This window comes from Hippoglossus stenolepis, chromosome 3, assembly GCF_022539355.2.
Source record: "Hippoglossus stenolepis isolate QCI-W04-F060 chromosome 3, HSTE1.2, whole genome shotgun sequence".
Lineage (NCBI taxonomy): Eukaryota > Metazoa > Chordata > Actinopteri > Pleuronectiformes > Pleuronectidae > Hippoglossus > Hippoglossus stenolepis.
Window position 1 is genome coordinate 13,452,489 of NC_061485.1, and position 11,989 is coordinate 13,464,477.

General features: G+C 37.8%; 2 protein-coding genes across 4 annotated transcripts; one reads left to right on the forward strand and one right to left on the reverse strand.

Moving 5' to 3' along the window:
• Nucleotides 1-478: 478 nt before the first annotated feature.
• eno1b (enolase 1b, (alpha)) lies at nucleotides 479-8,801 on the reverse strand. 3 transcript variants are annotated; one of them, XM_035153086.2, is made up of 12 exons: nucleotides 8,670-8,801; nucleotides 7,030-7,124; nucleotides 5,679-5,774; nucleotides 5,065-5,123; nucleotides 4,899-4,968; nucleotides 4,296-4,429; nucleotides 3,986-4,208; nucleotides 3,391-3,588; nucleotides 2,049-2,250; nucleotides 1,630-1,738; nucleotides 1,242-1,300; nucleotides 479-827 (listed from the first exon to the last, which is right to left on the reverse strand). In XM_035153086.2, exons 2-12 carry the CDS (start codon nucleotides 7,112-7,114, stop codon nucleotides 764-766), a joined length of 1,299 nt encoding a protein of 432 aa, XP_035008977.2. In that variant the 5' UTR covers nucleotides 7,115-7,124; nucleotides 8,670-8,801; the 3' UTR covers nucleotides 479-763. The 3 variants fall into 3 exon arrangements, with proteins under 3 accessions (XP_035008977.2, XP_035008975.2, XP_035008976.2); XM_035153084.2 differs by lacking the exon at nucleotides 8,670-8,801 and adding an exon at nucleotides 7,263-7,386; XM_035153085.2 differs by lacking the exon at nucleotides 8,670-8,801 and adding an exon at nucleotides 7,282-7,339.
• A 632-nt stretch (nucleotides 8,802-9,433) lies between these two features.
• On the forward strand, nucleotides 9,434-11,906 carry ppil1 (peptidylprolyl isomerase (cyclophilin)-like 1). The gene is made up of 4 exons (XM_035152665.1): nucleotides 9,434-9,642; nucleotides 9,871-10,025; nucleotides 11,325-11,393; nucleotides 11,616-11,906. Exons 1-4 carry the CDS (start codon nucleotides 9,587-9,589, stop codon nucleotides 11,834-11,836), a joined length of 501 nt encoding a protein of 166 aa, XP_035008556.1. The 5' UTR covers nucleotides 9,434-9,586; the 3' UTR covers nucleotides 11,837-11,906.
• Nucleotides 11,907-11,989: the final 83 nt, after the last annotated feature.

Below are 11,989 nucleotides of genomic sequence, written 5' to 3' on the forward strand. Positions count from 1 at the left end.
ATGATAATACAGAATATCAGATGATATAGCAGGAACAACAAGCTTAACCATAACATAATTAATTACAGATTAAAAAAAAATCTATATGATCATCTCCACATGAACAAAAAGTGTAACTTATTCTATAATCATTCTTATACATTATATCAGATGCTGGATAAAAATGTTTAACTTATTCATGTTTTCTGTATTATTTTATAGAATATATATTGATTCATTCACATTCTGCAAAATGTATCTTGCAATTGCAGTCACAAAAAGATACCAAATAAACAAGTAATATATCGTTAAACTCTGAGTGTGAAAGGTTTTAGAGTTAAAGTGTTGCATCATGACACAATTTAGATCAATCAATCCGCCTGATAATTAGGTTGAAACGCCAATTTGTTTCACACCATTATCTATTTAAATCACATCAATATAAAATACATTTACTACCACCACAGCAAAACAACAAATATAAAAACATCACAACAGATTATTTCTGGAAGAAATCATTTTTATTAACCGTTTCTCCAAGTGCAGCTTTTATCATCACAATTAGTAAGTGCTGTAATTTTATATTTATCCAGTTACAATCAGATCAATTTTTTTATTCCACATAAAAAAAGTGTAAAGTGTCACAAGTTACTACAGTTTGTTCTGTCTATAAACCAGTCAGCACATGAATGGTCTACATTAGTTACTATTGTACTATATTAATCACTATTCAATGTGTTTTGCTTCTGAATCCATTTGTATGTGAAGTAAATGCTTCATCCATTTACAATGGTTTTCTGAAGTTTTTTCCAGCAAATCGAGCCTTGTCCCCCAACTCCTCTTCAATTCTACAGAAAAAAAATCCAAAGTTAGTTTCCTCTCACACATTTACCCTTTTACTTTTTAAAAAGAATGCATTTTCCCAGGGCAATTAATCATGTTGTTGATTTAATAATCTTTTAAATAAACTTAAGTCCCAACTCTGTCATTACTGAAGTTCACCAGAGCTAAGTACATGGAAATACATGAAAATGATAAAGATTAATGCACCAACTAAAACAGAGGAAACAATAAATATGCTAAAAATATATAATAGATATATTTGAATATTTAATCATTACAGCACAAGTAGTTGCAGTTTAGAAGAACTGTGATATTCTATTTCACACACACTACACAATACTAGAGGCAAGTATAATTTTAAACTTAAAAAAATGAAACAATTGTGATAAAACTCCTCAGTTTGTGAAAGAATGACTTACCTAAGAATCTGGTTGTATTTGGCCAAACGCTCAGAGCGACAAGGTGCCCCAGTCTTGATCTGTAAAGATTATATAAAATCATTTAAAGTTATTCTATATGGCCATATTATAATATTTATGTCACAAATGTATGTTGCATTTAAGCCATTTCTGCGAGTGGTCTTTAATTTATGCAGATGAAAAAGTACTCTTGCTATTTTAGAAGATTAAAATTCAACTATTATCAATGAGGTACAGCCCCAAAAATGACCAGAAAACTGAATCTACAGTTATCTACAACAATTTTAACAGAAACTGAATCTTCATGATGGCAGAATTCATTTAGATATGAGACATAAAAACTGCAATGATCCCAAAAGACACACTCTTACAACAAATATTAACACACCTGTCCAGTGCAAAGGCCGACCACCAAATCTGCGATGAAGGTGTCCTCAGTTTCGCCAGAGCGATGGCTGACCATCACACCCCAGCCGCTCTCCTGCGCCATTTTACAGCTGTGGGGACCAAAGAGATTACTGAGAGGTCACTTCAATTTATAAATTATCTGATAATCCTAATAATCTGATTTAACAGCCACTTCGTTTCACTTTCTTATGGTGCCTACTAAAGTCACATTTTAGCTGATTTCTCAAACCTGGAAGAAACATCCAGAAACACCTGACTCAGAGAGACCATTTAATAAATTGGAGAATTCAGAGGTCTGAAACAAAAGGTAGGTCACTGCAGGGTGGCCTAGATCTTCGGATTCTTCTTCTGGCCTACATACAAGTACAACCTCTGTGGCTGTCTGAAATCTTGACTTACGCTTTCATAGACTCGGTGACTGTGCCGATCTGATTGACTTTCAGCAGCAGACAGTTGCAGGATTTCTCCTCCACAGCCTTGCTGATGCGACTGGGGTTGGTAACAGTCAGATCGTCTCCAACGACCTGGATGTCCGTGCTCCCAGTGAAGTTGGCCCAGGCAGCCCAGTCGTCCTGGTCAAAGGGATCCTCAATGGAAACCACTGTAAGAGGAAAATATGCAGACATTCCTCATTTCATGGACAAGTGATTATCAGTAAAGCTTAAACTGAAACTCATCCCGCTGTTCCATTAAAAGGATCAGTCATAACCCCAAAAGGACACTTCTTAATGAATTAAAGGTTTTAATCAAAGTGTAAAAGAAAAAACTATCGTATACCGCAACTTGAGTTGTATTATATTCATCATTTCGATCAGTTATGAAAACTCTTCCGTCACGAGGGCCTCAGTGGCCTGATGTCTAAGGTGCAAACTACATGCATTGTGCAAGACTTGATTCCTGGCCATGGAGTTTGACTAACCTGATAGTTTATTCAAAACACGTATAATCATAAGACTACATGTGTTACGTTTCTGTGTGACTGTCTGAAGTGAGAACGTACATTATTATTATTATTATTATTATTATTATTATTATTATTATTATTAGGGATAGGAATGATTGACAGAACATGAAAATAAGACCAAAGATATAATAAATCTTTAATATGCTTAAATTCTAAGAGGGATCATGGACCTCACCATTTGATCATTGTTCAACATTGTTGACAACCAGGCAGTGATACCTCTGTGTTTGTTGTCATAAACAGTCATTTGACTTTAAGATCCTGTTGAAATCCACAATTGTTTGTGACAGATCAATCATTGGGATTCAGTGAACAAATCTGTGTAATCTACAGTTAAAAGTGCTTTGTATTTTACTGCAAAAATTAGATGCCTTAACCTTTTTTTCCTCCTTCAAATATTTTTCCTTGATCTTCTCTGTCCCAAACCCATTTAAAACCTGCTTGACAGCTGAAGATGTGATTGTTATTATTTGCTTGAAAGCCCAAAATGAATTTCAGAAAAAAAAAAAAAAGGACTGTGATGTTCTTGACAGCTTTATAAGGATGAAACAGATAATTGTTGGTGCAAACGAGCGTTGACAATAGCACACAATCAACTCGCCTGGCCCCTTAGGGAGTGAGCAGATGAGAGATGGCAAAGGTATCCCATATATTTACAGAACAGCCAGATCATCAACCTTCATGTGACAACGCTGGTGTGTACATTATTACTACTTTGTGTGCGTTGCTCTCCGTGTGTTGAATAATGTGTAAAAAGAGAAAGCGTCAGAAGGTTACCTGGATAATCCTTCACAAAGCTCTTGTAGAGATCAGCCAGCTCGTCAGGAGTGATGTAACGGTTTGGGTCATCAGGAGACTTGAAGTCCAGGTCGTATTTTCCCTCCCGGTAGAATTCAGATGCAGCCACATCCATACCAATCACAACCTTATCTGTGTATCCTGCTTTGGCAATGGCCTCCTTCACTAACTCCAACGCTACAGGTTTAAACAATAGATGAGTTGCAGAGTATTATTTATAGCATCAAGATTTGCATGAAGCACCTCAGAAAACAGTCAACTACAGCTACACGGATAAGACTGGCTATACAATCTCTACAATCTCTGGCTAGACCAGAAAAATAGCAACCATGGAAAAAACTGAAACGCAAGCAAATCCAACAATCGTTTTTTATTGGATTACCATTAAACTAGGTGGAAGGATGTAGTATGGGTGAGGGAAGAAGCCATTCAATTTTGGTGTCGATCCAGACTAAGGGGCAGATCAAGGAACTTTTTCCCCCCCAGGAGATTGTGTTTTTCAACATTTATGTTATGATTATAACAAGGGGAATCCTAGAGTGTAATTAAATAGACAAGTAGCTACAATATTTACCTTCTTTGTTTTCCAAGATGTTTGGGGCAAAACCACCTTCATCGCCCACATTGGTGGCATCCTGTCCATATTTCTTCTTGATGACATTTTTCAGATTGTGGTAGACCTCAGCTCCAATGCGCATGGCTTCTTTGAAGGTGCTCGCGCCAACGGGCAGGATCATGAATTCCTGCATGGCGAGCTTGTTTCCTGCATGGGAGCCCCCGTTGATCACATTGAAGGCCTGGTGGAGGTGGAGAGGGGAAGATGAGAGTTACTTCACAATAAAGTGGCAGGTGAATGACATTTCTTTTGGTGCACAGATCCTCACCGGCACAGGCAGGATAACCTCAGGGTTTCCTGCGAGGTCAGCAATGTGACGATACAGGGGGACTCCTTTCTCTGCTGCACCAGCTTTGCAAACAGCCAGAGACACACCCAGGATCGCATTTGCTCCAAACTTGGCTGTAAAGAAAAAATATAATTCACTTTTAGCCTGTGCACAGTATTTAAATTGATTCAGAAACTTCTTAGATCCCAGCACAGTACACCTCGTTGGAAAAAACAACTTCATAATGCAGCAAAATAGTCAAACCAATGCTGCATATACTCCGTTTAACAGGAAAACCTCCCATTGTACTGACTTGAGCAACATTCAAACATGTTAAGTCTTTTACTCACATCATTAAAATGGCATGAATTAGCTAGTTTTGTGGTAACATGCTGTATTTAGAGTTCATTAATTAATTACCTGAATCTGTTCTATTAGTGTTAATGAGATTTTATTTACGTGAAACTTCCAGTAATATTGGCTTTGCAGCCATTTTGCTACAGGATTGTTGATACCTGCTGTCGTTCTTCTCAACAAGTGAAAAACAGTTGTTGAAATGGTTATAGAATAAAAGGACAAAGCTGTGTGATGATTGTCACTTACATTTGTTATCTGTTCCGTCCATGTCAATCATCATCTGGTCAATTTTCTCCTGCTCAACCACAGATACATCCTGAGGAGATGGGAGAGAACAAGTTAATAAGTAATTTAAAAATAAAAATATAAAACTACATTTATAAAGTAAAGAGAAGGAGAATTATTTTCTTACTTGACCAACAAGTGCAGGTGCAATGGCTGAGTTTATGTTTTCTACAGCCTTTGAGACGCCTGTGACAGACAGATAATAATTCTTTCAGAACATGTGTAAATCATGACAGCCAATATTGAAGCAATGTATTAAGCAACACATGCAGCTCTGTAATGCATTTGTTGGCACATTGTGAACCATGCAACACTATAGATGATTTTTTGTTATTGCTTTCACATCTTTTTCATGAATGTAATTCAACATGTTTTATTTAATAGAAAATCAGCCACAGGCTAAACGTACATACTGGGGGTGAGGGCATGCTTAAACAATCCAACATGCATGTCATATCTGATCAATTCCCAAAAGCATTCAATGATCAGTTGTTCAATCAGCTAATCAAATGGACACATTTTAGTTTTTAATTAAAGATAGGCAACAGAAACTCACTAACCCCATCATATCTGCCAAAGAGGGAAAGAGAGAAAGTAAAGATGACAGATATAGATGGAAAAAATGAAAAAAAAAATATTTTCCTATAAATTAAACTGGGTAGTAATTAAAAGGAAAACCTATAGCTGACCTTTAAATAATTATTTTCTCTTATGAAGATAGAAGAAAGATTATGCACAAACCTTTCCCAAGGTAGCGAGACTTGTCATTGTCCCGGAGCTCCAAGGCTTCGTAGATTCCAGTTGATGCTCCACTTGGTACAGCCGCCCTAAACAAGCCTGAGAGATGCACATTAGATATTAAAATCACTAAGGAAATCTTGTTAAACAAGCAATCATATGATATGAACAACTAAAAGTAGAATGGCACTCTACATATGCCTGATTTTTTGCAGGAATATCTGAGAAACGTTATCAAAAAAGACCCCCAAACATCTCCCAATTTTATCATACATACGATCTTCACAGCCACAAAAATGTCTCAACATCACCAGCATTTCAGACCAAATCACAGCCTTCATTTGCCACAACTCCCCCTCCCTTCGTGTTATAGTGAAAACACCACAAACACAACTGAATAAAGTTGCCCAGTGCACAGGAGAGCCAAAAAAACAAAACCTAATCCAGCTAGCTGCCGTGCAGACTGGTTAAGTGGATCTATCGCGTCTAATCTGTGGGTGGGTACTCCTGTCAAGTTTTCGAGACTCTGTAAGATGTGTGCTCTTAAACCTTATTTTGGGTCAACTCTCATTCTGGCAGGCTCAAGCTCAGCAGACTCGGTGGGCCTGTGTGGCTAGTATCATTAGTATAGCAGTGCGTTGCCCATAGACACGTAGACAGTATACAATTTTAATTAATTTCTAGTTTGACAGCATCATGGTGGGCAGGTGAGTTTGTCTGCTTTCAAACAAGTAGCAGTAAAATGGATGAAAATGTAGGTGTCCAGACGAGTTTCATGTTTATATCATCTTACGATCTCACATTTGTAAAGCTGGAGGGCCAACAATTAACAGGGAGGGACTCACATGCACTAACTTGCACACACACACATTTGAACAAAGAACTTCAGATCACACCACACATAGGGTTGACTTCCTACTCTGTTTAAAAGCATTTCTCCACAATATCTTATCATAGAAAATAATTGCAGCATATATATATATATATATATATATATATATATATATATATATATATATATAAAGAAAAGAGAAAATTCCTTGAAACACAAAAAAATGTAATATGTTCTTTCCTGGCCCACACCCAATCCCTTCACCAGGTTTGATACAAATCTGTTCAGCACTTGAGTGTAATCTTGAGGACAAATAAACAAAAACAAACACACGGACACAGCAGACTCCTCTGCAGAGATAATGACCTTTAGAAGAATAGCTGGTAAAAAACAATTATATTATTGAAGTACATGGAAAATAAGTTCACACATTATCACAATGGCTTTTTGAAGTCCACCCCACCATTTTAACTGCCTTAATTCATCACAAATGTTTGAGTTGTATAGAACATTTACACCTACCTTTGTCAGTGTAAAGGTCGACCTCCACAGTTGGGTTTCCACGAGAATCAAAGATCTCTCGAGCGTGGATCTTGACGATAGACATCGTGCAGGACCTTAAGATGAGACAGACAAGTTGAATTTATTCAGAGGCTCCCTGGAAAAACGTGCATGGTCATGAATGTCAACTCGGGTTTCAGATAAAAGAACAATGCCAGCCCAAACTCAAATGAAAAAGAAAATGTTGCCATTACTGAAAAACGTCTGCTGTACCGATTCTCCGCTCTTCTGTCCTTGGAGCTTACTCAAAGATATCCTGACCGAGCTGCGAGCTTAGAGTCCTTACAGGCATGCTACTGCCCTAATTGGATTAGACTCCTCATCTGATTAATCACATGACAGTGTAAATGCAGAAATGGATGTGACAAAGGAAGGTTAAGCTTAGTTACTACTAGTTTGTGCTGCTACAGTACAATTTATCTTTTAGAACAGAGTCACTACAGAATTACTACCATGACAAAATCCCTGCTATTGACCACAGGATATGCTACCTCCAGGAACTCCTTCCCTTTGTTTGTCAGATACACAACTAACTAACCAACACAATGAGCACATGGTCTAAAGCAGAGGTTTGTGAGACAGGCCTCCGCAGGGGGACTCTAAACAGTTTCAGTAAATTTATATTACATTAACTATCAAACAAACTCACATATATAAGCCTAAATAATTGAGATTTGATACTTCTTACCCAATATCCAAGAATCAAAAACGAATAAATTTGGCTTTTTTTTGGCCCAATTGTTGAGTGTCTGTGGGATCACATAGAATAACCATGATGCTATAGGCATCCAGTAATTGAGCAGAACTCATCAAGCAAACTAAGGGAGATGCGGGTGTTGCCTTCTTTCAGGTTTTGTGTGAGGCCAACAGACTCAGGGCTATATAAAAATCCCTGGTCTAAAACATGGCACATTGGGAATTTCAAATTCAATGTTCCAAATTCACTTCTGCTGACTAAAAGGATTAAAGGCACATAGTTTAAGAGGCATGCTAAACGAATCTGAGTGCCATCTCCCATTCCCTTTCAAAGCCAGGTGCTGATTTGTTTCAGTCAAAAGAATTTGGTGTAAAAAAAAAAAAGGACCCGATGACTCAACATTATTTCCTGTTCCAACAGGATGCAGACAAAAATCCAACATGCTCAAGTAAAACACACTCAACCAAAAATGTTTATTTAATCATTGGAACACATGCGAGTCTCAATTGGAACAAATACTCCAACTGCAGGCTGTGTTTAAACTTTTGTATCTTTTGATGAAAGCCAATCTAAAAAGGAAATAGGAAACTATTCCTATTAAAAATATATTTCTGCGTAGTGAATCTCGAACCAAATAATAAACACGTAATTTATTAAAGAGTAAAGCAGAGTGTGAACTTTCCCAGCTTTAATCCAGACTCCAAACACGTATCGTGTTTAGCGTTAGCATGAACCGGGTCGTGGCTCAGCTAGCTAAACGGAACTGAACTCATCTGAACCCAACTTAAACTTGACCAAAACATAACAAGAGCCTGTCGACTGACTGGAAAACACGAGAAGAAATCACCATTCACATGTTTCCATCAGAACAACCATGGAGAAAGGATAACAAAAGAAACTCTACCTTGAAGTTAACCGCAGACAAGTTGAAGGTTTAAATGTCAGACTTTGACAGGCTGCAGAGTCTCTTCTTCTGCTCACATTTATCCGGAAGCTCGAGGCTTTGTTTCTGTCCTGCTGCCCTCTACAGATTGTAACGTGAACTACATCATATGAGCACGATCACTACACAGAGATGAAACCTGTGGTGGATGTAAAACGGTGGTTTTAACTGGTGTTTTTATTTTTATTTCATTTATTAATTTCAATTCAATTCAATTTTATTTGTATAGTGCCAAATCGCCAGAGGTGTTTTATTTATTTATTTATTCATTCATTATTGATTTTGGTTTGTATTGCATATATTTATTTTATCTTTTTCTGAAAAAGACACACATTATATCTGTAGTTAAATGTATTTGGACATTATCTCACTAAACGTATTCATTGTGTATGTTGCATAAGTAATATAATTAGTTATTGAAGTTAGTTGTTAAAGTTAGTTATTAGTTTATTCAAATACTTCTCTTAAGTATCACAAACTACTGTAAATCTAAAACCTGCACAATTTCTGAAAGTTAGTCCTTTCTGCAGAGATGTTATAATATATTTTAACGGGATTGTGTCCATTCCCTTTGTTTAAATTGTGATCTGGACACAAAAAATGTACTTTAATCAAATTTTCTATCTATCTATCTATCTATCTATCTATCTATCCCTTCTCAACATAAAGTGATGCCCACATGCGGTCTTGTCCAGCAGGGGGCAGCCAGATATCCCTGACTTCCTACAAGCTGCAGAGGAAATGAGCGGCAACCGCAGAAGAAGAAACTCCCTTGGGTCCTACTGAATGAACGTGCGACACTGACACGTCGTTTTTATCACTTTTAAAGAAACCAGGTTCGTTTAGAGACGAAGTGAAAGTCTCAGTTGGAAGTGAACATGTCGGGGATACCTCCGGATACATGGCAGCCGCCCACAGTGGCGCTGGAGACAACGTGAGTGTTAAATAAGAAGTTCTGAACGCTAACACTTAGCTGGTTGGTGGTGTTAGCTTCACAGATTTGTTGACACCAGTATTTCTCTCAGGACTTTACATCATTTGCAGCCGGTCAGAGAGTTTCTGAGTTCAGCTGTTACAGGAGAAAAATGCCTCAGATCGCCTCATCTGGAATATGTGAAACAAAAACAACTAGTAGATTATCACGCTTGGCTGTGCTTTGCAGGATGGGGACCGTGGTGTTGGAGCTGTACTGGAAACATGCGCCAAAGACCTGCAAGAACTTCGCAGAGCTGGCCCGGAGAGGCTACTTCAACAACACCAAGTTCCACAGGATCATCAAAAACTTCATGGTGCAGGGGGGAGACCCCACAGGCACAGGTGGGTTCACATCACCGACACTGATGTATGGACTCAATACAGAGACACTACTGGGCTTTGAGTCTGAGCTTGTTGTCTTTTTATCTGAGCCAGGTCCCCTGCTTTACATTTATTCTCCTATAATTCCCTGGGAATATCAATTTATTGTGATTATACAGATTTGAGATCAGTGTTTAAGTGGCACAAATACTTTCAATTACTTGTAGTTGATCACCGGTACAACGTGTCACATGTTAGAATGTGACATTTGTCCACAGGCGGCGTGCAATTCAACGATGTGGAGAATAAAGTATTTTTCATGTACAAAATGAATGATGAATGGAACCTGCTTAAACCCATACAACTGGAAGTTTGTCTATCATTCATACTTTATATAACATCATATATAATCGGTGGCGTGGTGGTGCAGCACTGTCGCCTCACAGCTAGAAGGTTCTTGTTTTGAATCCTGATTTCTCCATAGGTTTATCATACAATACATTATAAAATTATATAAAATGCTTAATTCGTCTAAGAAATTCTTACAGATTTATAAATCAAATTATTCACTGGGAAATATTCATGTTACAACCTATAGTGATATTTCAGGGACGGTGTGATTCCAATCTTGGGGTAATAGTTTAGGGAAAGATGATAATGCCCCAAAACACAAAGCTAAGTCTGTTTAATAAATGGTTTTAGTGTTTGTGGTGGAAATTGTCTTTGTGTATTTATTAAGAAGAAGCTTTTTGCAAAATGATCGACCCGGAGAGCCGCATTATCTGTTATTATTGACTTATAATGACAGAAATGACCTTGGATGAAGCAGGTGGTTTCTCTCTCTCTATGTCATAGGGAGGGAAGGGACACCGGCTGAGCTCAGATGCCGACAGCCAGACTCCATAATCTTGTAAAAATCTCTCCCTGGAGTGTGGAGGCTGTTACAGCAGCAGATTCATGTCTGTGGTTTTGGGCCTTGTTTTCTGTACTAACATCCTTTAAACCAGACGTCAGTGTGTCAATGTGAACTTCCTGGTCTAACACATGCTGTACTTTTGCTGTAACAGGCATTGGCTGGCTCAAGCTTCTCAAATGTGTCACATCTGATTTTAAACGGAACATTTTAGCGTTTGTTGATTTGAATAAAACAAGAAATCTCAATGCATCATTCATTTTTCCATTCCATTTTATTGACAAAACAAAAAGTCGGTGAATGGAGTCAATTAATCCGAAGATTAATTGATAATGAAAAATAATAGTCAGTAGCAGCCCTAGTGTCTCTTGTTCACTTTTCTTTTGTGATCTTTGTGTTCTTAACAGGTCGAGGTGGTGCCTCTATATATGGTAAACAGTTTGAAGATGAGCTGAACAGGGAACTGAAGTTCACAGGTGAGCACAGTTGTAAAATCACAACTAAACAGAAGGTGGCAGATATGAAGAATTATATGGGGTGGTAAATACAAGCCCTTCCTAGGACATTTGTTGTTGTCGTGGCCCAAACTATACTTGACATACATTGTTACTGTCTTATAATTAAACTGTATGTGATGCTTAATAATGATAAAGAGTCAAGAATGTGAAGTGTCTCATTTCATTTATGTGTCTGTTTAGGCGCAGGTATTCTGGCGATGGCCAATGCCGGACCGGACACCAATGGAAGCCAGTTCTTCTTCACTCTGGGACCCACCCAGTGGTTGGATGGAAAGCACACTATATTTGGACGAGTATATCAGGGGATGGGGTTGCTGAACCGCATCGGCATGGTGGAGACAAACAGTCAAGATCGTCCAATGGAGGATATCAAAATACTTAGAACTAATTTGCCCAATTGAGAAAATGTTGATTTTTTTTTTTTTTACTGCCTTGTTTGAATAAATAAATAAATAAATACCTGTTTAATTAGTTCATGAAGAATTCAATTTTTTCCAGAACAATGACTGGTTACTCACGGAAACAATCAGTGGAGCAAAATAGTGCAGATGCAC